Source organism: Lolium perenne, chromosome 2, assembly GCF_019359855.2.
Source record: "Lolium perenne isolate Kyuss_39 chromosome 2, Kyuss_2.0, whole genome shotgun sequence".
In the NCBI taxonomy this organism is placed as follows: domain Eukaryota; kingdom Viridiplantae; phylum Streptophyta; class Magnoliopsida; order Poales; family Poaceae; genus Lolium; species Lolium perenne.
The window spans coordinates 39114102-39135553 of NC_067245.2; the positions used below are offsets into that span (position 1 = coordinate 39114102).

Consider the following 21452-nt stretch of genomic DNA (forward strand, 5'->3'; position numbering starts at 1 on the left):
TCCGACGTGTCCATGGGCGAGGACGAGGTGCGTTTTCTTACTTTTTATGTGTTATGTGCATCGTAGACACCGGCGACGACTGAAAGTAGGTAACTTGTTGCATAGATTGCCGCCATGGACGAGATCCTCACCGGCTTCATACGCGGCCAAGCCTACGAACCCCCCGTCGACGAGTATGAAGAAGAGACCGAGGATGACAAAGGTGAGGAGGGGGTCCAGGAGGAGCTGATTGACGCCGACACCAGCGTGACCATGATGAGGAAGTCGACGCTCGGGCGTTCCGGCGGCACTCGTGGTCCGAGGTGGAGGTCTTTGGAGGATGAATGTCTCATCGAGGCGTGGAAGCAAGTGAGCTTTTGCCCCATCACCGTCGCCAACCAACCCGGAGGCAAGTACTACAAGCGCATCCTCGATTCCTTCAACGAGAAGAAGAACTATGGTGAGTACGCCACCATCAAGATGAACCAGAATGAGGGCGCCCTCTCCCACCGTTGGAACATCATCAAGGTGGGCAGGTGGCATGTAGCAAGTTCCATGGCTACTATGAGAAGATTAAGAACCGACAGGAGAGCGGCAAGATGATGGTGGATTGAGTATGATCTACGCCCATTAGATGATCCATCTTGTTCCGTATCTTGTTTTGCATCATGTATTGTTAGATGCTCAACGCTCTTGAGATGTACAAGTTCAAAAACGAGGACAAGGACTTCATCTTCATGCATTGCTTCAACAAGCTACAAGGTTGCTGCAACAAATGGGACGACCTCCGTCTCACTCTACACAAGGACGGGGTAGAAGGGTCGGTCGATCCTGCCGGCACCTCCATTGGGCGCCCCATTGGCAACAAAAAAGCCAAGGCTGAGAGGAATACGGCCGTATGTTGGTCCAAACTTCATATTCAAAAACCTATTCGAATTTGGTGGCCATGTGTTGGCTCAAACTTTAAATTCGAAAACTTATTCGAATTTCTGTACTTTTGTTTGAGTTTTCAATTCAAATTATTTATCAGGGAGTCGTATGGGGTGCGCCGGTGTGAGAGCAGCTCCCCAAATAAAGGATGATGTGTTGACGCGTCCTATACGACAGTGTCGGCGCTCCTGCCGGCGAGATGGTCTTATGCCGCAAATTTCACCGTTGTGTTTATTTCGACAGATCAGGAATGACAGAATCCATTTCAGATGAGGATCAAGGGCACGCACACTCGCAGGAGGACGAAGACGACGACTACCGACCGGAGCCAGAGTCGGCGTCACCATCGCCATGGTGGTCGATCGTGCAGATTTGCATTGGGTTGGGTTGCCTTTGCCTGTGGTGGGTGGTGGGCCATACCTGTAAGTTTCACTAGGTATCCAACCCCGTCCCCCCGTCCCGTGCGCGCTCGCAAAGGTCAAAACCTTTTTCCCAGACCAAACCCACCCTCGCACCAACCCCAAAATGGCGGCGGCCACGACGGCATCTCCGGCCACCGCGCCGCCCTCCTCCTTCCCCTCCACCACCCGCAAGTCCCCCCTCCCGATCCTCCGCCTCCCCAGAAAGCTCAAGCTCCCCGCCGCCTCACTCTCCTCCGACCCGTCCCCAGCCTTCCAGTCCGTCACGGCGTTCGCGCCGGCCACGGTGGCCAACCTGGGCCCGGGCTTCGACTTCCTCGGCTGCGCGGTGGCCGACGCCGCCCTCTCCCTCGGCGACACCGTCACCGCCACCCTCGACCCCTCCCTGCCCCCGGGCACCGTCGCCATCTCCGCCGTCACCTCCCCCGCCCGCCCCCACCTGGCCGCCCGCCTCTCCCGCGACCCGCTCCGCAACTGCGCGGGCATCGCCGCCGCCGCCGCGCTGCGCGCCCTCGGCGTGCGCTCCCACGCCGTCTCCCTCGCGCTCGCCAAGGGCCTGCCCCTCGGCTCCGGCCTCGGCTCCTCCGCCGCCTCCGCCGCCGCCGCCGCCAAGGCCGTCGACGCGCTCTTCGGCTCCCTGCTCTCCCCGCACGACCTCGTCCTCGCCGGCCTCGAGTCCGAGAAGGCCGTCAGCGGCTTCCACGCCGACAACATCGCGCCCGCCATCCAGGGCGGCTTCGTCCTCGTCCGGAGCTACGACCCCTTCACCCTCGTCCAGCTCCCCTGCCCGCCGGCGCTGCGCCTCTGCTTCGTCCTCGTCACGCCCGACTTCGAGGCGCCCACCGCCAAGATGCGCGCCGCGCTGCCCAAGAAGATCGACATCGGCCACCACGTCCGCAACTCCAGCCAGGCCGCCGCGCTCGTCGCCGCCGTGCTGCAGGGCGACGCCGCCGGCATCGGCTCCGCCATGTCGTCCGACGGCATCGTCGAGCCCACCAGGGCGCCGCTCATACCCGGCATGGTCGCGGTCAAGGCTGCCGCTCTGGAGGCCGGAGCGCTGGGATGCACCATCAGCGGAGCCGGCCCGACCGCCGTGGCTGTCATCGAGGGGGAGGAGAAGGGGGAGGAGATTGCCCGGAGGATGGTCGACGCCTTCTGGTCGGCGGGGAAGCTGAAAGCGACGGCCACCATCGCCCAGCTTGATAGAGCAGGTGCCAGGGTTATCTCCACGTCTAGATTGCTGGAGTAGAAAGGTACCTTGCCTCTCTGTCTCTTTGTGTGTGAATCAGGTTGATTGAACATGTTTCTGGCGATTCAGGTGGTAGATGTTACTGATACTAGCGTCCTTAACTTAACCTAAATTAAGACCGTTCTATGTGAAACTAGCCTACTGTAGCAATTCTACTTACTGTAGGATCACTCTAGTTATTAGAGGTGTCATGTGCAGCTGTTGCCAACTGATGGAGACACACGCTCACTGCTGACGATACAAACATTTTCTTATGTTAGGCGTACCTTTCCCTAGCTGTGAATTTCTTTGCTCATAATGAACTAAAACAGTTAAGATAAACATGCTATGGTTTGGGGCTTTTTTAGCCTTTCAATGTATATTTTAGGATATTGCATTTTTAGTTATTTGTGGACAACTGGCTACTCATGCTGTCTGTTGTCCGTCATGACATGATTATAAACAGGAAGATTGATAGAACACGCTGATTTTGACAAGTAATGAAGTTGCTTCATAACGTGACTTGGTGCCACTTATTTTACTTCTCACTCGGATAGGGCATCGTTTCCGATTCACATGAGGTATCTATGTCATATTTACACCCTGTTTCTTCTTTTGTCTGCAGAATTTTTGGTGGCCTTGTACCCATTTATGTATTGGGCTGACGGTGTGTACCAGCCCTTTCCTTTCCTGTGTTTTCGGAGTTAGTAGCAAACTGCTGGGCTTGTGCCTGCATTGATCGCAATAAGTTGGTGCAATGTAGTTGAAGACAAAGCCATTTGGTATGGTCCTTGACAGAATAAATTTTCATGTTCGATTAATAATATGTGCCCAATCTTGGGCTGATGTAATTTTTCCCATTCGATTAATAAAATATAGTTGATTTGAGGTACGTCTTGAACAGTATTTTGTGCATTCTTTTGGGAGTTTCCGCATTGTGTCTGAATGTAAGATGACTGGTTGAGTTCTGCCAGATTGACAGCTCACTTGATGAATACTATACTTGTTATGCATAACAATATAGCAATTTTATGCTGACATTAGCATGATGGACTTCATGAGAATGCACTTTTTTTTGGAAGATTTTTAACTCCTGCTTTTTTTTTTGTTTCTTTCAATCTCCATTGCATAGTGTCTGAATGTAAGATGACTGATTGAGTTCTTCCAGATTGACAGCTCACTTGATGAATACTATACTTGTCATACATAGATATAGCAGTCAAAACTGGTGAAGCACTAACAATACAACAATTTTATGCTGACATTAGCATGACGGATTTAATGAGAATGCACATCTTTTTTGGAATTTTTTAAGTACCGTTTTTTTTTTAGTTTCTTTCAATCTCCAATTTGCTGTGACAATAGTGTACTGAATCTCACATTGATATGTCGTCGGCCCTCAGATGCAGTATACTTAGATCGTTGGACAATAGTGGTTCTTGCAGTCTCGCCAATGCTTTCAGCTGAAGTTGATGGCTCATCTTCAACCATCCCTTGAGAAGTTGTCCTGTTGGATGTACTACACTTACACTGTTGCACAAAAATAGCAAATGTGATCCTTCCTTGATGGGGATCTCTTTCAGGTGCTTTTTGTCGCATCTTGTACAAATGTCTTTGCGTATCACTTCATATGTGGATTGTTGTTGGAAAACCTCAGCACGTGCACTCTCTACTTTATGAGAAACTCTTTGTGCTGAAGCTGATTGCCTTACGGACCTACTCCTATCAAACACTTGCACCTGTGCCTTTCTGGACAGGGTTTTCTTGTTCTACACATACATGCACTTCACTTGTCCACCCATCAAACCCAAATTTGCTGCTGCTGCTGCTGATTCTCTCCCAAAAGATACCAGCCATCGCAGCAGCAAGGCAATTGAGTTGAAGTTGGACGTTCCAGCTGGGTTCTTCTTTCTCTGGCGATCATGAGAAGCAGCTGGGCTCCAGTTACTGATATTAGAAGACATACACTAGTGCCATCTAACACTGCTTTCGTGGTGCTCATTTAGGACTATTATAATGCCTCAAGTAATAGCACAGCGGTGCTGGCTTCTGGAATTAAGACGTGTGTAGAGATCTGATTCTCCATGTAACTGAAGAGGAAGCACGCCGCCAATGACAGTGAAAGTTTCCTGTTTAAGGAAATTAATTAAGGTGTCGACTCACTGATGATCATCCTATAAATACAGCTGAGCTGAACTGAGTTGATCCATCCTGTTCCTCTCCAGTCTCCAACCGCTAGCTATAGAGGAGGAGACAATGGCAAGTAGCCATGGCTTGGCACTGGGACTGAGCTTCCTCCTCCTCGTGGTCATCGTGCAGAGCGAGAAGCAGCAGCAGAATACTACGGTGGTGAGCCATCTCCCTGGCTACCATGGACCTCTCCCCTTCTCCCTGCAGACAGGCTACGTGGAAGTGGACAAAGGCAACGGCGTCCGCCTCTTCTATTACTTCATTCAGTCAGAGAGGAGTCCGGCAGAGGATCCCGTCTTGCTTTGGCTCACCGGCGGCCCCGGGTGCTCCGCCTTCTCCGGCCTCGTCTATGAGATCGGTAACTGATCAACCATCATGCACGCATTGTCCATATTCATCAGGACGCGGTGTCCATATATTATAAAAGTTAGTATAACTTTGGTGATGTTGCAGGTCCTCTCAGTTTCCAGTCTCATTCCTATGTCGATGGCCTGCCAGAGCTGGTGCACAGGCCAGATTCCTGGACCAAGGCTAGTGTCACTAACCAACCATCATGCATATATATGCAACTTTTTAAATATTCTTATACCAGTTGTATCTTTACATTGCATCGATTTAATCACTAGGTGGCCAATATAATCTTCCTTGATTCCCCTGTTGGAGCTGGCTTCTCATACGCTGCAACAGATGATGGATACAAGTCCTCCGATACCATAACCATTAACCAAATTGCCATCTTCCTTACCAAGGTCCGTCCAATCACATATCGTCTTATCACTTCTATTCAATTTGGTTTATTCGATCGTGTTGTTTATAATACTGCTTCTGAAACTTCCAATCTTCGGAGTTCTCCTGCTACTTTACTAGTGTTTGCCACGTGTAAAGACATTCTCTTATGATGTTAGGGCTCCTATCTCGTTATTTTTCCCATCTGCAGTGGTACGAGGAGCATTCAGAATTCTTACTGAATCCACTTTACATTGCCGGAGATTCGTATTCTGGCTTAATTGTGCCACCTCTAACCTTTCGAATTGCTAGAGGTAAACTTCCTTGTTCTTTAAAAATATTGGGTAATTCCTATAAATTTTGTAAACTTTACTTTATTGCCTATCTCTGCAAAGTTTGCAAAATTAACGTGAATAACAATCTATCTACTCAAATGGTTGACCTTTCTGTTCAACGCTCAATGTATTTCTTCACATGATCTACTCCGTGCCTCTTTTCCAGGTATAAAAACGGATGACAGGCCGCTTCTTAATTTGAAGGTCAGGCAGACCTTTACTGCAACAGCTTTACAATTTGAATAAATATGTGAATCACTTTTTAGTCATTTGTCTTGTAGAACAATTAATCCTGGTGCAGCCTTTTGGTAGTCTTTTTTTGAAACAACACCCCCCCCCCCCCCTTCAATTTTTATTAAAGAATCCGCCAGTTTTACAACAATACAAACTGGAAACAGAAAGAGAACCAAAATGGACCAAGAGTTCAAAGTAGAAAGCAGGAACCATTTATTACATCCCCATGTGTTCAAAATCACCTATAGTCTTGCTGCTATCAAGCATAATAGCACACGGAAACCTTCAATTCGTCAGTCTACCTATAGTACCTGCCCAGCCATGCTGCCGTGAGTATGCTTCTACCGGTAGCTTTTTCATCCTCTGGTTTCAAGTTTTTCTCTGGCTTGACTTTTCTAAGAGATGGGCAGATGGCCCAATCAGTGAGATAGCTAAAGAAACTGAAGATTACAACATCACAATCACTATGGTATCGCTGCTTGAAACAAGCTGCATTCCTGGTTTTCCAAACCACCCTACACACTACTGTCCCTGAGCACCGGCTTTCGCTGAGATGTGAGGAAAAGCACTCGGTGAACTTCAGATGATCAACAATTTACTTCTAACAATATAAATCTCATTGATCATTCCATGTCCACCCTCTACGACTCCCAGTTAGATCATGTGTGCTATCTGGCTGCCTAGTAAGGCCAAAAGCACACAAGATCACTTGCAAAACTAGTTTACACAAAACACACGTGAACTTCAGATGATCAACAATTTACTTCTAACAATATAAATCTCATTGATCATTCCATGTCCACCCTCTACGACTCAGATTATATGTGGTCAAAATAATGTTCCTAACCATGACCCAAAAAGAAAAATCTTCAAGGGGGATTTTTATTTTCCATAAGAATGAGAAATTGACCAAGTCAACTGATTTGAACTACAAGTATAATTTTCTGGCTTGAAAGTATTCAGATAGCCAATTTTCCATCTAACTCTGTCAGGATTATCAGTTAAACATACTGAATCAACTAGAATTTTGAGATTATTCCATTGTTCTTCAGTTTCCCTCCACAAAGTTCTCCTGAATTTGACACACTTCCAGCCAGTACCTTTTACTTTCTTCCAAGTAATCATTTTTTTGGAAAGATTTATTGTACAACTGCCAGAGGTGATCCATTCACCCAGGTATCTTGCCGGAAAAGGGTTATGAGTAGATTCTAATATTCTAAACATATTGCTTCAGGGTTACATCATCGGCAACCCATTAACGGACGTCAAGATCGATATGGCAGCCAAAGTTCCATATGCCCATATGATGGGTCTCATATCCGATGAACAATATGAGGTGGTACAGGGAGTTGCATTGCAGTAATGAGTTGGGTTATTCCATTCATCTCTTATGATTAACATTTGTATGTGCTTAAATTTCAGATATACAGGGAAAGTTGCAGCTCAGTCACCGGTATGCCCCAAAACATGCGATGCACAAATTGTCTTGATGCAATAGATAAGGTACAATATTGCAGCAGAAAGTAAATTCAAAGCCATTTTTGTAAATCTCAACTATTCATGATGTTTTTTTCTTCGAAGTGTAGTGTTTGAAGGGCATAAACACACATCACATTCTTGAACCTGAATGTTCCGAATACGATGGAAATTCAAGTGGCGACAGGATGCTGCTTGACTACAACAGTGGACAGCTCCCCTTGTCTGATATTTCTTCAGAGTGCAGAGTCAGTGAATAGGAAATACCAAATTTGTTTTCTGATATTGTATTGTTTGATAAAATGACCATGTTATTATGATATAACATTGCATTTTCCACTCATTGTTTAATAATTACTGCAGGATACAGGATACACTATGTCCAGTATATGGGCAAATGACAGGGCGGTAAGAGAGGCTCTGGGTGTCCACACGGTAAATACATTACTTGAATAAAAAACAGTGCTGGTTCAGGATCCTAATTACAAAAGTTAAGTTAAGTATATGACCAATATAGGAAACGGTTCCTTTGTGGGTGAGATGCAACCACGGCATGCCATACACCACTGACATATGGAGCAGCTTGGAGTATCACCGAAGTGTCACCAGCAGAGGATACCGGAGTCTGATTTACAGTGGGGATCATGACATGACCGTGCCTTTCATCGGCACCCAGGCGTGGATCCGGTCACTCGGCTTCGCCGTCGTGGATGAGTGGAGGCCGTGGTATGTCACCGGACAAGTTGCAGGGTAAGTTGGAGCCTGAAAGTTCTTTGTTAATAGTATGTGATTCCTCTGGCCCTCATTTGATTCTGGTGCAGGTTTGCGACGGTGTATTACAATAACATCACCTTTGCAACAGTCAAGGTACGTAATGCTAGTTTGAGTTATTTATTACTCTATTTTGATTGACATATGCCAATGCCAATGCCAATGGCCAGTGGTTACAATGTGAAGACAGTGCTGTGTTTATTTGTTTGATCAGGGCGCTGGTCACACAGCTCCGGAGTACAAGCCCAAGCAGTGCTTGGCCATGGTGTCCAGCTGGCTCTCCAACAGTCCGCTCTGACTTGTCTATCTTCTCGCACGTATGGAACGGGATACTTATGCATATCAACGATTTTCGAAAAGAATAACTTGTACCACCGTGACCTATTGTTACGAAGAACTGCGGTACTGTTAGTCCTGCAGTCGATCACCTCTGCTGCTCTGTGCGTGTGCACGCCGGCGCATGTGTTCATTTTGGGTGATTGTTGTACTAGTGTTTTTCTTTCTATGGTGTTGATTTCGGGTGAATGTTGTGGCGTGGTTCTTTTTACGTTTCTGGCTCCATGAGTTTGACACTTCAGTATTTATATCATTGAAAGAGGGCGCCCTCAAGATTATTGGAAGGCACTACATTCCATATGACATACTCCCTTCTTCCCAAAACATGTTGCATGTAATTTTTAGTCAAAATCAAAATTTATAAAGTTTGACCAACTATATAGTAAAAATTGCCCACATCTACAATATAAAATATATAAGATATTCATCATGATTCTAATAATATTGATATTGATTATATATTATAGAAGTTGATATTTTTTCTCTATAATTGGTCAAACTTTACAAAGTTCGACTTTTACCAGATATTATATGTAACACATTTTTGGAAAGGAGAGAGTAGTTTCAGCGGTCTTTTTTAAGTGATCAACTACTGATGCCGTTGTCCCAGTTCATCCAAGCTAAAACTGAGAAGAAACAGGCAGCGGCAATGCAGAAAATAGAAGATATGCAGCTACATTATAACATGCAAGAAAGACAGGAGCATAGGATTCAGGAAAAGGAGAATGATGCATGACAATGATGAGAGGATTGACTATGGGGATGGAGATAATGAGGGGTTCTCTCAAGAGCATGACGTTTTTGCTGAGAAGGAAATGATAGAGGCTGAAGAGGATATCAGTTTAACTCAAGAGGTCAATAATATGGAAAAAGAATGCGAAGCTGAGGTTGAAAACAAGATTATGAAGGAGAAAGAAAAAAAAACCACGGAAGAGGAAAATATTAGGAAAAAACTGATGCCGTATGTTATATTGTGATCCAAATTCATATACTAAATGGATGCTAACTTCTGACGAGCGGAGCGAGGCCCGTCGCCGGTAGGGTTGGGCCGATATATACATCTTGTAAGGCGCCGGCTAGGGTTTATCAGATTATAAGATAACCCACGGCGTTTGTAAGCACTCCCCGATATAGTGAAGTATTTGTTGGCTGGTGCCCGTGGTTTTTCTCCTTCTGTGTTGGAAGGGGTTTTCCACGTTAAATCTTGTGTCTCCGCTACGTTTTCCTTTATCGTTATTCATTATTTGCTTGTCGCGTTTATAGTCTCTTCAACGTTGCCCAACCATCCACTTCCAACCTTCTAGCCAAGATCAAAGATGCAGCTGACCTTTGGGCCAAAGCTAGAGCACCTGGTTTTAGAGTAGTGATGCCGCCGACCTGAAATGTCCATTATTTCTATATATTAAGCAATGATGTAACCTCTTCGGAGGCTTGTAAGACAAACCCTTTTCTTTTCTTATAATGAAATAAAATGCAAAGATTTTTTTTTGCATTTTGTCGAAAAAAATAACTTGCAAGCAACAAAATGAAATGCAATGATTTTCACACTATTGTTAATACCGCACAGAAGGCTTGCTAATCTCGGTGGGAGCATAAATAAACACATCCAAGTGATTGATATCATCAAATAACTACAAAATAGTACATATATCTGCAAAAACACAGTTAAGAATGCCAAGAACTCCGATAAAAATAGAGGAAGAGAATTTTAAACCACCCCTTGATATAGAATCTCTAAAACCACTTTATCAGATGATGGTGAGAGTTTGGGGGAGTTCCATGATATATAGGAGATCCCACATCAGATGCTTTCTCCTCTTCTGGATAATTTAATAATAAAGCCTCAAAACCATTAGTGTTAACCTGAAAATTAAGGTTGGGAGAAGGAAGAAGCAATCAAAGGCTTAGTTTGGAGTGGGAGGGGCATGTGGTCCTCTTATAAAAGGAAGCATATTAGGTAAATCATGGATGATGGATGCACATAGTCTGTATTTCTTTGGGATGATTTTAGGGAGGCCTGGTTGGAAAAAATGAAGGTAGACAACATTTTTTGTTTGTCTTGTAGCTCCATCCAATCGGGGATATGGAGGTACGCTGGTAGGAAGGAGAAGTGACACTTTTTAAGTGATTGAAGTAGAGTAAGGCTCTGGCGGCAGTCAAAGTCACTGGCGGCGGCGCCCGCGGGCTTCGTAACCTTGTTGAACGCGTCGGCGATGCAATCCATGATCCTATCGTAATCCCTCCGGGGAAACCCTAGATCTATTCTTGGTTGGACGTTAGCGACGCCTAGCGCCGTTCTATCCACCGGGAGTAACGTGTGGGAGTGGGACATGGCTTGTGGAACCAGTGGCTGATGGTGGTGTTCGAGTAGGCGGAGCGGTGTTGTATCTATCGCATCGGCGATGATGAGTCTCGACGGCATTGTGCATTGGTGTCTTGACGATGGAAGCACAGGTAGGCCTGGAAAGGGTTATGCAGATATCTGCCCTAGATTTCTCAGCGGTTCGACGGAGGTGACGACTTCTAAAGCAAGGACATGAGGTGCTCGTTGATGGTCTGCTGGTCTGGATGAGTGCTTATGTTTCACTATAGGGTGACCACTGATGCCCCCTTGTACCTAGTTGGTTTGTTTGTGTTTTTAGGGCATAAGGCACTGATGGCATTTTCATCTCCCATTGTCAGATTTGTAGGCGTTGTGTGATGGCTTAGGGTTCACTAATGTATGCTCTTACCAGTTATTTATTGAATAAAATGCAAATAAAGACCATATGCATTGATTGTTGCAGAGGCTGGGCTGCCCCTTCTCGAAAAAATGCAAAAAGAACAAAGAGGAGGCCCATGCCACGTTCTATTCTTCAGGTTATCTCTAGTCAAGATGGCATATTGAAATAGCTGCCACATGAAATTTTTAATTTTCAAAGGTATGGTAGAGTGATTTAGTAGAGAATCTACCATTAGCATTCAAACTCCAGGAAACACCATCCGAAACCTCCGCGCTAGGTTGCTAGAGGGCACATGATTTGATGTAATTCGACACTAAAGCATGGCAGGAAACATGGAGAGGGTGTCGTCTTCGGAGTACGTCATGTCATGCAAGGAGAAGGAGTGCATCCATCGCATGCGATTCCCACAACGAGAAGACAATGGCCGACCAAGCCGATGAGGAGGAACGCCTCGCTCTCAAACCCAAATTTGTTGTTGTTGACGATTCTCTCTCAAAAGGTACCAGCCATGGCAGCGGCATGGCAATTGACTAGACGGCGAGGATGGACATGAAGAAGATATAGCGACAAGGTAAGCCGAGAGGAATACGATGATGGAGCACTTCGACTCTGCGTAATCTCTACATGAAACAACAATTGGTTCGTCTGTGTAAACTAAAGAAACACGAAGTGTTTGCATTCGTAATTTTGCATACTACCTAGGGAGTTTGAAGGACTCAGAAGGGGAACACTGTCGAATGTATGAGTAGATCACAGGCACGACACTGCACTTACTGTAAAGGCTAGCACCTGGCAATCGATGAGCAAACAAATCTCATTTTAGCTCATCTCCACATATCATTTTATTATATTGATGTTGAAGATAAAAATAATCTTCTCGTAATAGTAGCCGGCTTACCGCACCAAGGGTCGTGAGGGAACTTATGTCATTTTATTTAGATAATCCCATGCATCACACAATAACGTCTTCGAAATATCGAGCTTGAGGAGCATCACTAGCATCTTGAGTGCATGGAGCCGCCGTGTCGTATACCGAACCATGGAATTGTTATGGAGACATCTCCCGCGCACAAAGGCACTCTTGTGGGGCCTACTAAGGCATCAATTTATTCACCAATTCGTGTATGAGGTTAACCGGTGTGAAATCCCACATCTTGCACATATCTAAGGTCGGTATTCCTTTTAAGATCTTTTTTTCTTTGGCAACTCACTAGGGGGCGACTGCCATCCGAGGACCAGATCCTCAAGCGGTGCAGGTCTATTTAGGACTTGTGCTCTATGTGATAATTTTAAGGATGTAGATCACATTTTTTCGATTGCCACCTCGCCGCTTTCTTTGGAGTTGTGGTTTGGAGATGCTCCAGGTTGATTGAAATCCTACCTCGTTTGGGGATTTCTATCACCTTTCACATGGTACCGGGCCAACGTTGACACCTAGTTTGGATAGCTTTTTCTACATGATGTTGGGTCTTGTGGATTGCAAGAAAAAAACTTGCTATTGAATGGATCATTCCTAAGCATCCGGCTAATTTACCCTTTCATATGACCATTCTCTTGCAACAATGGCAGCCAGTGGTGAAGAGGAAGAACAAGGGAGGGTTGGCACTTGCGACTGGTAGGCTGAAGGACTTACACGCGCGCTTCACTTCGCGCCATGCAGCAGTAGGAGGCAACGCCTTCCGGATCAGTGTGTGCGTTCATAAATCACATGTTCTATCGGATCTACATGTATTGAAACTTCTATTTTTTTCGTTGCGCGTTGTGTTGTATCAAAAGTTGTGGTGATGACTTTGTTAATTTATAGTCGGGCTCAGCTTGAGCCTTCTCTCTAAAAAGAAATCCCACACCTAACTACATATTTTTTGCAAGAAGGGATGAAGAGGAGGAGTGCATCATTAACTGGGGTAAGAGCATCTCCAGTCGCGTCCCCCAAACTGTCCCCTGAAGGGCACCAGATCGAGGCGTTTGAGGATGTGTTTTGTTCGTGCTGCGTTTGGGGGACGTCGCTCCTCAGCCGCGTCCCCCAAACGCCGCCTCCAAACTTTTTTTAAAGGGTTTTTGAAAACACAACCATTTATTAAATATAGCATATAAATAAATATGTTTGCGGAGATTTTTTTCAAATTAAAATAAAACAAACAATAAAACAACTAAACAAATGTAATAAATGGGGCTAGATCAAGGTGCCGCGGTATTTGCTGATAATCCTTTGATCCTCCACATATGCTCTACGAGATCAGCTTGAAGTTGATCGTGAACATTGATGTCACGGATCTCTGCGTGCATGGCGAGGAAATCAGCGAAATCTGCAGGCAACTCATGATCAACCTCCGCAAGAGAGTCCTGACACTCATAGGGACCAACATGTGTCCTGGCATGATTCTTGCGGTCATCCTCGATGATCATGTTGTGCATGATCACACAAGCCTGTATCACCTCCCACATTTGGTCGTGAGACCAGCTTAGAGCAGGGTACCGGACAATTGCAAATTAAGCTTGGAGCACATCAAATGCCCGCTCGACATCCTTCCTGCAAGCCTCCTGTCGCGCAGCAAAGTGGAAATTTTCTTACCTGATGGAGTCGAGATTGTTTTGACAAAAGTGGCCCATTTTGGATATATACCATCGGCTAGATAATAGCCTTTGATATATTGGTGGCCATTGATCTCATAGTTGCATGGTGGAGCATGTCCTTCAACTAGTCTTCTGAACACCGGAGACTGATACAACACGTTGATGTCATTGTATGATCCCGCCATGCCAAAGAAAGAATGCCAAATTCACAGGTCATAATCTGCCACAACTTCAAGCACCACACTACAATATCCATGACACCCTTTGTATATACCTTGCCAAGCAAACAGGCAGTTCTTCCATGACCAGTGCATGCAATCGATGCTTCCAAGCATTCTAGAGAATCCTCTGGCAGCATTTTGTGCCATGATCCTTGCAGTCTCTTCCTCAGTTAGCCCTCTCAAGTAGTATTTGCCGAACTTTTCCACCACAGCTCGGCAAAACTTGTACATGCACTCAATGGCAGTAGACTCACTCATGCGAAGGTAGTCGTCCTGTGTATCGGCAGGTGCTCCGTATGCAAGCATCCTCATGGTGGCGGTGTACTTCTGAATCGACGAGAACCCGGCAACGCCTACAGCGTCGTACTTGAGCTTGAAGTAGGGGTCGAACTCTCGAACGACGTGGAGGATATTCATGAACAAACCCTTACTCATCCTATACCGACGCCGAAAATTGTCGGTCTGTGTTGCATCATCTGCGAAGTAGTCGTTGTGCAACATGGTATGCCCCTTCATCCTCTGCCGGGGCTTCGACTTCTTTCTCCCCGGCCTTGATCCTCCGCGGCGCGACCTCTTCCTCTTCTCCGCCTCGGCGTCATGCATATCCTGGAGGGACACGATGATCAGCAAATGCTCCCGGATGTCGTCGTCGAAGGCTTGCTCGTCCTCCAGCAGTCGGACAAGCATCTCGTCATCGCTATCCATGTCTGAAGCAAAATCAATGGTTAAAATTGCGCCACGGCAGACGAGGCAACGAACATCGGTCAATCGCGCCTACCTGGCAAGTCGTCGAACACCTTGTGTGCGTGGAGGTATGGCGGATTTGACGCCGTGTTCTGGGATGCGCTGGCGAAACGGCGGCGGCGAAACGTCCGGTGAGAGTGCCAGCCGCGACGTCGGTGCCGACTCTCAGAAGAGATCAACCGTCAAAACGGTCGGCAAATCCAGCGACGGCGGAGGGGTGGGAGGCGCGGGAGGGAAGGCGCGACGAGAAATAAACGGCGCGAACCAACGGTTTATGAAAATAGTCGCCGACATGTGGGAGGCGCCTCGCTTTTCGTTCTGTCCGGCATGCCCGTAGCGTCCCCTGTGGGGCGGGAACGGGCTAGGGGCGCCGGACACCGTATCGGACCCCGCCAGATAAAAAAGGCTTTAAGGGACGCGGCTGAGAACGTTTTTTTGTCCGACGCGCCCCAAAATTATTTGGGTGACGCGGCTGGAGATGCTCTAAGGGCACCCATAAAGTTGATGTGCCGGCGTGATGGACAATTATGTTGTACTGGATGATATTTCCCTAAAGAAAAAGTAAAATGTCAACGCTTGGGCGCTCTACAAGGATCTCAGTTGCTCCAGCTACTCGTTCTACATCTTCTTTAACGTATCTAGACAAGGAGGTGGTACATTATATGCCATAGTTTATCGTGCATCGTGTGATGCGTGGGATTATTATTAACTGAAACCGAAGACACAATATAAGAGTACGGCCATCGTGTGATGCTCGGGATTATTCGAAAAAAAAAGTAAGAGCACAGCGGGAATTTGGACGCGCAGAGATCTGACTCTCAATTGAACTGCAGAGGCATCACGCAAGCTAGGTATGTAATGACAATCCATGTTTCCTACATAATGAAATTACTAGCTACTACTATCCAAATACTCTGCAGAGCTGGGCGAGGAGACAATGAGAAATAAACATGGCTTGGCGCTCCTCCTGCTTCTCCTGCTCTTCCTCCTCCTTCTCATCCTCATCATCATCATGATGCAGAGCGAGAAGCAGCAGAAGCAGAATACTACGGTGGTGAGCCATCTCCCTGGCTACCAAGGACCTCTCCCCTTTTCCCTGCAGACAGGCTACGTGGAGGTGGACGAGAGCAACGGCGTCCGCTTCTTTTACTACTTCATTCAGTCGGAGAGGAATCCGGCGGAGGATCCCCTCTTGCTCTGGCTCGCCGGCGGCCCCGGATGCTCCGGCTTCTCCGCCCTTGTCTACGAGAACGGTAACTACCATGCAATCCATCCTGATGTGACGTCCATATTGTACTGATTGTTCTGTTACAGGTCCTCTCAGTTTCAAGTCGCATTCCTACGTCGATGGTCTGCCAGAGCTGGTGTATAGGCCAGATTCCTGGACCAAGGCAAGTATATCTCTCTTCTACCCCCATCCCGGAACTTGACACCTAACTAAACATTCTCTGACCATCCTTGTCTCTCCTCATCTGGATCGACATCTAATCACTAGGTGGCCAACATCATCTTTCTGGATTCCCCTGTTGGAGCTGGCTTTTCATACTCTGCAACAGAAGATGGATACAACTCCTCCGATACCAAAACCATCGATCAAATCGCCATCTTCCTTACCAAGGTCCGTCCGATCACGTATGGCATTCTACCTGACCCTTAATTAGCTTGCTTGACTCTCGATCGTGTTGTTTACCTACAATACTGTTTCTTCTTGATGTGCTACGCTACATCTACACAATGTTCCGCTTCTTATTTGTTTTATTTATAGATAAAGATTCTGAATTCTTATGATGTATCCTAGAAAACATGTCTTAGGATGTTAACCCTCCTCTCTCATTATTTTGCCCATCTGCAGTGGTACGAGGAGCATCCAGAGTTCTTATCCAATCCACTTTACATTGCCGGAGATTCGTATTCTGGCTTAATTGTGCCACCTTTAACCTTGAAAATTGCTAGAGGTATTAATTTCCTTGTTCTTCTTTACGAATATTGCATGCTTCCTATAAAATTTCAAAAAACTTTGCTTGATTGCCAATCACTGCTAAATTTGCACTTAACATGAATTACAATCCATCTGCTCAAATGCTTGACTTTAGTGTTCAACCCTCAAAGTTTTGCTTCGACTAACCTATTCCGTGCCTCATTTCCAGGTATGGAAATGGGTGATCGGCCTGTTCTTAATTTGAAGGTCAGACAAACCTTCACTGTAACATCTTTACAATAATGATACGGATAAATTTTCCAGGAATTTTCTTGTTGTAGAACAATTAATCTTCGTGTAGCTTTTTGATTGGTTGCTAATTTTATAGACATATTGCTTCAGGGCTACATCCTAGGCAACCCATTAACAGATCGCAAGACTGATTTTGCTGCTAGAATTCCATATGCACATAGGATGGGTCTCCTATCCGATGGACAATATAAGGTGGTAGAAGGAATTGCATCCTTTCTCGTAGTAACAAGTTGAGTTACTTCATTCATCTGATGATTAACATTTCTATTTGCTTACATTTCAGATATACAGGGAAAGTTGTGGCGCCGACACCGATGCGGCCCAAAACGTGGAATGCACAAATTGTCTCGAGTCAATAGATAAGGTACAATAATTCCAGCAAAGGGGAATTTGAAGCCATTTTGTCGATCTTAACTATTGATGATGTTTTTTCTTCAAAGTGTAGTGTTTGAAGGGCATTAACATGCACCACATCCTCGAACCTGAATGTCCTGAATACGATGGAAATTCAGTAGGCGGAAGGATTCTGCTTGGCCACAACAATGCAGAGCTTCCCTTGTCTGACATTTGTTCAGAGTGCAGAGTTAGTGACCGAGAAACCTCAAAATCATTTTCTAATATTGCATAGTTTGTTAAAATGACCATATTAGTATTATATAATATACTGCATGTTCGATTCACTATATAATTACTACTACAGGAAGCGGGATATACCATGTCCAACATATGGGCAAACGACAAGGGAGTAAGAGAAGCTCTGGGTGTTCACAATGTAAATACATTTCTTGAATAAAGCCAGGATATTGTAAATCAGATAATTAAGTTAAGTGCGTGATGGATGCAGGGAACGGTTCGTTCGTGGTTGAGGTGCAACCATGGCATGCCGTTCACCGGTGACATCTCGAGCAGCGTGGAGTATCACCGCAGTGTCACCACCAGTGGCTACCGGAGTCTAATTTACAGTGGGGATCACGACATGACTTGGCCTTTCATCGGCACCGAGGCGTGGATCAGGTCACTCGGCTTCCCCATCGTGGATGAGTGGAGGCCGTGGTATGTCACCGGCCAAGTTGCAGGGTAAGTTTTTTCAGATGAGCTTCGGGGATAAGATCAAGGGGAACTTCTGGCTACTCGTTCTTAATAGTGTATTTGATTCCTTCGGTCTGCATTTCATTCTGGTGCAGGTTTGCCACAGTGTATTCCAATAACTTCACCTTTGCCACAGTCAAGGTATGCAATACAAGGGATTGGAAGCCCTAGCTAGCTAGTTCGATTTATTTATTACTCTATTTTGATTACCCTATGCCAATAACCAGTGGTTGCAATGTGAAGAAAGTGTTTATATGTTTGATCAGGGCGCTGGTCACACTGCTCCGGAGTACAAGCCCAAGGAGTGTTTGGCTATGTTGTCCAGCTGGCTCTCCAACCGTCCACTCTGACTTGTCGATCTTCTCACACGCATGACACCAGCTTCTTCTTGTTTTGCACATCAGCGATTTTCGAAAGAAAAAGTTTTTTCGAAAGGGAATATATTAACGAATAGAAAAAATTGTACCACCGAGACCTATTATTGTTTAATGTATGAATTGGGGTATTTACTGTTGCAATCGATCACCTCTACTGCTCTGTACCTGCGTGTGTGCGTGTCTTCGTGATAATGTTGTGGTGTGTTTGGCTCCCTGAATTTGACGTTTTATAGTATTTAAATTTGTGAAAGAGGGTGTCCTGAAGATCAGTGGAAGAACGTATCTTCACTAAAATTTCATTGGTTAGGTGAGAGTAGCAGGGTGGGATTGAGAAGTAAGCCCGCTCCCGTCGCTCCCCTGTGGGGCGACCGGGGCGCCCCCCGCCTCCCCCCACCTCTAGCGTCGCCTCTCCCCTTCCCCCACCGCTGCCGTTGGAGGGAGCCACCGGGCAAAGCCCGGGCGGTGCTGGCGGCGGCGGCTTTCCCCTCCCACCGCGCGCCTGCAGGGCCCGACGGGGCGGACCGTGCCCTGGCCGTGGTGAGGCTCGCCGGAATCGGCTCTGTCCGGCGCAGCTCCGGTCGTGGGGGCCGCGAGGCTAGCGTCCAAGGCGTGGACGGGTCCTCGCGCACGCCGCTGCTTCGTCCGCCGGCGGCGTGGACGCCTAGGATTTGCGCGAGGCAGTGGGATCTGGGCCTGTAGGGGCCCGGTCGACTCCTCTCGCTGCTGGTGGCCTTGGTCCTACTGGTGGTCGCCGGTGCCTCAGCCATGGCTGGCCCTGTTCTAGGTCCGTCGGACCCGGGTCTGGCAACCTAGTTGTCCATTGACGTCGGAGTCCCATGTTCTCGGGGCTCTCCGGCGGTTTTGGTGTTGCTTGGGGGCGATGTCCTGGTTGGCTATCTAGGATGTCCCTGGGCCGACGCTTGCTCGCCGGGTTGGCAGCTTGCCCAGTATTGCAGCTGCCCTCGGCGGCTGTAGTTTGGTTTTTTCCCTCCGATCAGTTTGGTCGTGCCTGTGCAGGTGTTGACGCCCTAGGGATGGTGGGGTCGTCGGGTTGTCGCCGACCTAGCGTCGTTAATGTCTAGATCTGGGCCTGGCTGGGCATTGCCAGCCAGTTGGCATTCACCTTGCGGTTGAGTCTAGTTGGGGCTAGTTCAGGTCACGACTTTGGTTGGGGGTGTGGCAGCGATTTCTGCTTTGTCTGCTCTACGTCCTCGCGATGGCGTCTGGAACTTTGATCAGGTTTTGGACCTCAGCGAAAGCTGCACAAGGCTGTGGCCTGTGCCGGTGACGGTGGCACATGCGGGTGTCGTTCCCTTGTTGAAGGCATCCTGATGATGTCTCTCATGTTTGAAGTGATGGGCTCCGTCCCTCCGTCGCAGCCTACTATTCTTGGGGGCCTCACTTTGGGCATGCCTCTCTGGAAGTGTCTTGTGGATCACCCCGTGACCTCTTGCTGGCGTTGCAGCCATCTCGCAGCGTTGCCCTGGATACTTTTACACAGTTTGTTGCGGTAGCTGATGTCCTCCATAGCGCCTTGGGGGGCTTTGCTAGGTTGGCGTCTGGTCGTGGACTGGCCGGTGTACTTATCCCAACCCCAGGGGAAGATGTTGTGTTCTTTGTCTGGACCTAGCCCGAGTTTCAGGGGTGGTGGCTTTCGGGTCTGGGTGAAAACTTTGCAGGACCTTTGTCTCTGCAAGCGACGATGACGCATACTTGCGCCATTCACCTTCTTCGAGGCGGCGCCGCAAGACCCTCCCTCCTTTGGTTCCTCAAGCTCTGCTAGGTGGTCGGCCCGTTGTTGAGTTCTCCGTGGATTGCAGTCTTGGTGCGGTGGAGGTTTGTTGGTGTGGACATGGCCGCGATTGCTCCAGTGCTGCAGAAGACAAGGCTCCCTCTTCATAGATCAAGTTGTCGCTTCAGCGGGCTTGCCGTTATATGTATTGTCTTTTGTTTGGGTTTCGGTTTGCGCCTCGCGCGTGTGTGTTGTAACTTCTGGTGTAACTCCTAGCCGGGTGAGGGCTTCGTTAATTCAAAACCAAGCTCATTTCGAGCCTTCCGTCTAAAAAAAAGATCAGTGGAAGACACTAAATTACATATGGCATAGTTCGTTTTTTTTTAAAATGACATCGTTATTGTGGTCTTCTTTTAGAGATCAACTAGTGAGGACATACGTACACAAATGTTCCAAATTATCCAGCAGAGTTACATATGTGCTTCACTAAGATTAAAAAAGATTATATTGCCACAAGATGGCACAGCCCAAGAGTAGTGACTAGCGCTAAACAACACAAAACCACAATGAGATTGTCGGTACAATATAATAGAGCATCCATGACAACACACTGAGGTGAGGTCATAACCTAGTCCTCCATGAGACGACCTAAGGATCCAAGCGAACATACTCGTAGGAATCGGAGAACTACATGCAAGGCACGAAGAGCAGCATCCAATGCGAGACCTTGCGACCTCAACCAAAGAACGAGGACCACAACCACGACAAACTAGGGTAAGCATCAAGGAGACAACATACACGAAAAACACTGCCAACCTAAATAGTAGGTACATAATTGCACGAACAAGGGAGCTCTGCCGTCGTTGTTGTGGATGCCCTCCGGTCCTCTCATTTTTCTATTTATGATGAGACCTCTTGAGCTCTTCGTGTAGATATTTTTTGTTATCGAAACAACAACAACAACAACAACAAGAAAATGCTAATGATTCTCGAACTGAGAATTAATTGTGATGTTGCACTGAGCCCATGGTATTCCAAGTGCAAAGAATACTTGTAGCACAATTCTGTGTGGAAGTAAGAGTACCGAACACATGAGAATGAAGTAAGACACTTATCCGATTAAACTATATATGTCACT

At 46.8% G+C, this 21452-nt stretch overlaps 3 protein-coding genes across 4 annotated transcripts; all 3 read left to right on the forward strand.

Annotated features, from left to right (window-relative positions):
• The first annotated feature begins 1376 nt into the window (after positions 1-1376).
• Positions 1377-3444, forward strand: LOC127331850 (homoserine kinase). The gene is made up of 2 exons (XM_051358057.2): positions 1377-2581; positions 3182-3444. Exon 1 carries the CDS (start codon positions 1435-1437, stop codon positions 2575-2577), a length of 1143 nt encoding a protein of 380 aa, XP_051214017.1. The 5' UTR covers positions 1377-1434; the 3' UTR covers positions 2578-2581; positions 3182-3444.
• A 1255-nt stretch (positions 3445-4699) lies between these two features.
• LOC127331852 (serine carboxypeptidase-like 13) lies at positions 4700-8791 on the forward strand. Its single transcript, XM_051358062.2, has 12 exons — positions 4700-5104; positions 5200-5276; positions 5373-5495; positions 5684-5786; positions 5974-6011; positions 7276-7377; positions 7464-7544; positions 7628-7765; positions 7881-7952; positions 8035-8267; positions 8339-8384; positions 8503-8791. Exons 1-12 carry the CDS (start codon positions 4813-4815, stop codon positions 8584-8586), a joined length of 1389 nt encoding a protein of 462 aa, XP_051214022.1. The 5' UTR covers positions 4700-4812; the 3' UTR covers positions 8587-8791.
• Positions 8792-15635: 6844 nt separating this feature from the next.
• LOC127331851 (serine carboxypeptidase-like 17) lies at positions 15636-18727 on the forward strand. 2 transcript variants are annotated; one of them, XM_051358058.2, is made up of 13 exons: positions 15636-15737; positions 15807-16139; positions 16201-16277; positions 16382-16504; positions 16739-16841; positions 17034-17071; positions 17207-17308; positions 17400-17480; positions 17562-17699; positions 17817-17888; positions 17961-18193; positions 18301-18346; positions 18472-18727. In XM_051358058.2, exons 2-13 carry the CDS (start codon positions 15824-15826, stop codon positions 18553-18555), a joined length of 1413 nt encoding a protein of 470 aa, XP_051214018.1. In that variant the 5' UTR covers positions 15636-15737; positions 15807-15823; the 3' UTR covers positions 18556-18727. The 2 variants fall into 2 exon arrangements, with proteins under 2 accessions (XP_051214018.1, XP_051214019.1); XM_051358059.2 differs by lacking the exon at positions 15636-15737 and having other exon boundaries at positions 15784-16139.
• The last annotated feature ends 2725 nt before the right edge of the window (positions 18728-21452 follow it).

Bases quoted from the DNA above. Each gene is read 5' to 3' on its own strand.
- LOC127331850 (XM_051358057.2), top strand. From the start codon at position 1,435: ATGGCGGCGGCCACGACGGCATCTCCGGCCACCGCGCCGCCCTCCTCC.
- LOC127331852 (XM_051358062.2), top strand. From the start codon at position 4,813: ATGGCAAGTAGCCATGGCTTGGCACTGGGACTGAGCTTCCTCCTCCTC. The intron at 8,268-8,338 runs GTAAGTTGGAGC...ATTCTGGTGCAG, and splicing joins GTCACCGGACAAGTTGCAGG to GTTTGCGACGGTGTATTACA. The intron at 8,385-8,502 runs GTACGTAATGCT...TTGTTTGATCAG, and splicing joins TCACCTTTGCAACAGTCAAG to GGCGCTGGTCACACAGCTCC.
- LOC127331851 (XM_051358058.2), top strand. From the start codon at position 15,824: ATGAGAAATAAACATGGCTTGGCGCTCCTCCTGCTTCTCCTGCTCTTC. The intron at 17,309-17,399 runs GTGGTAGAAGGA...CTTACATTTCAG, and splicing joins TATCCGATGGACAATATAAG to ATATACAGGGAAAGTTGTGG. The intron at 17,481-17,561 runs GTACAATAATTC...TTCAAAGTGTAG, and splicing joins GTCTCGAGTCAATAGATAAG to TGTTTGAAGGGCATTAACAT.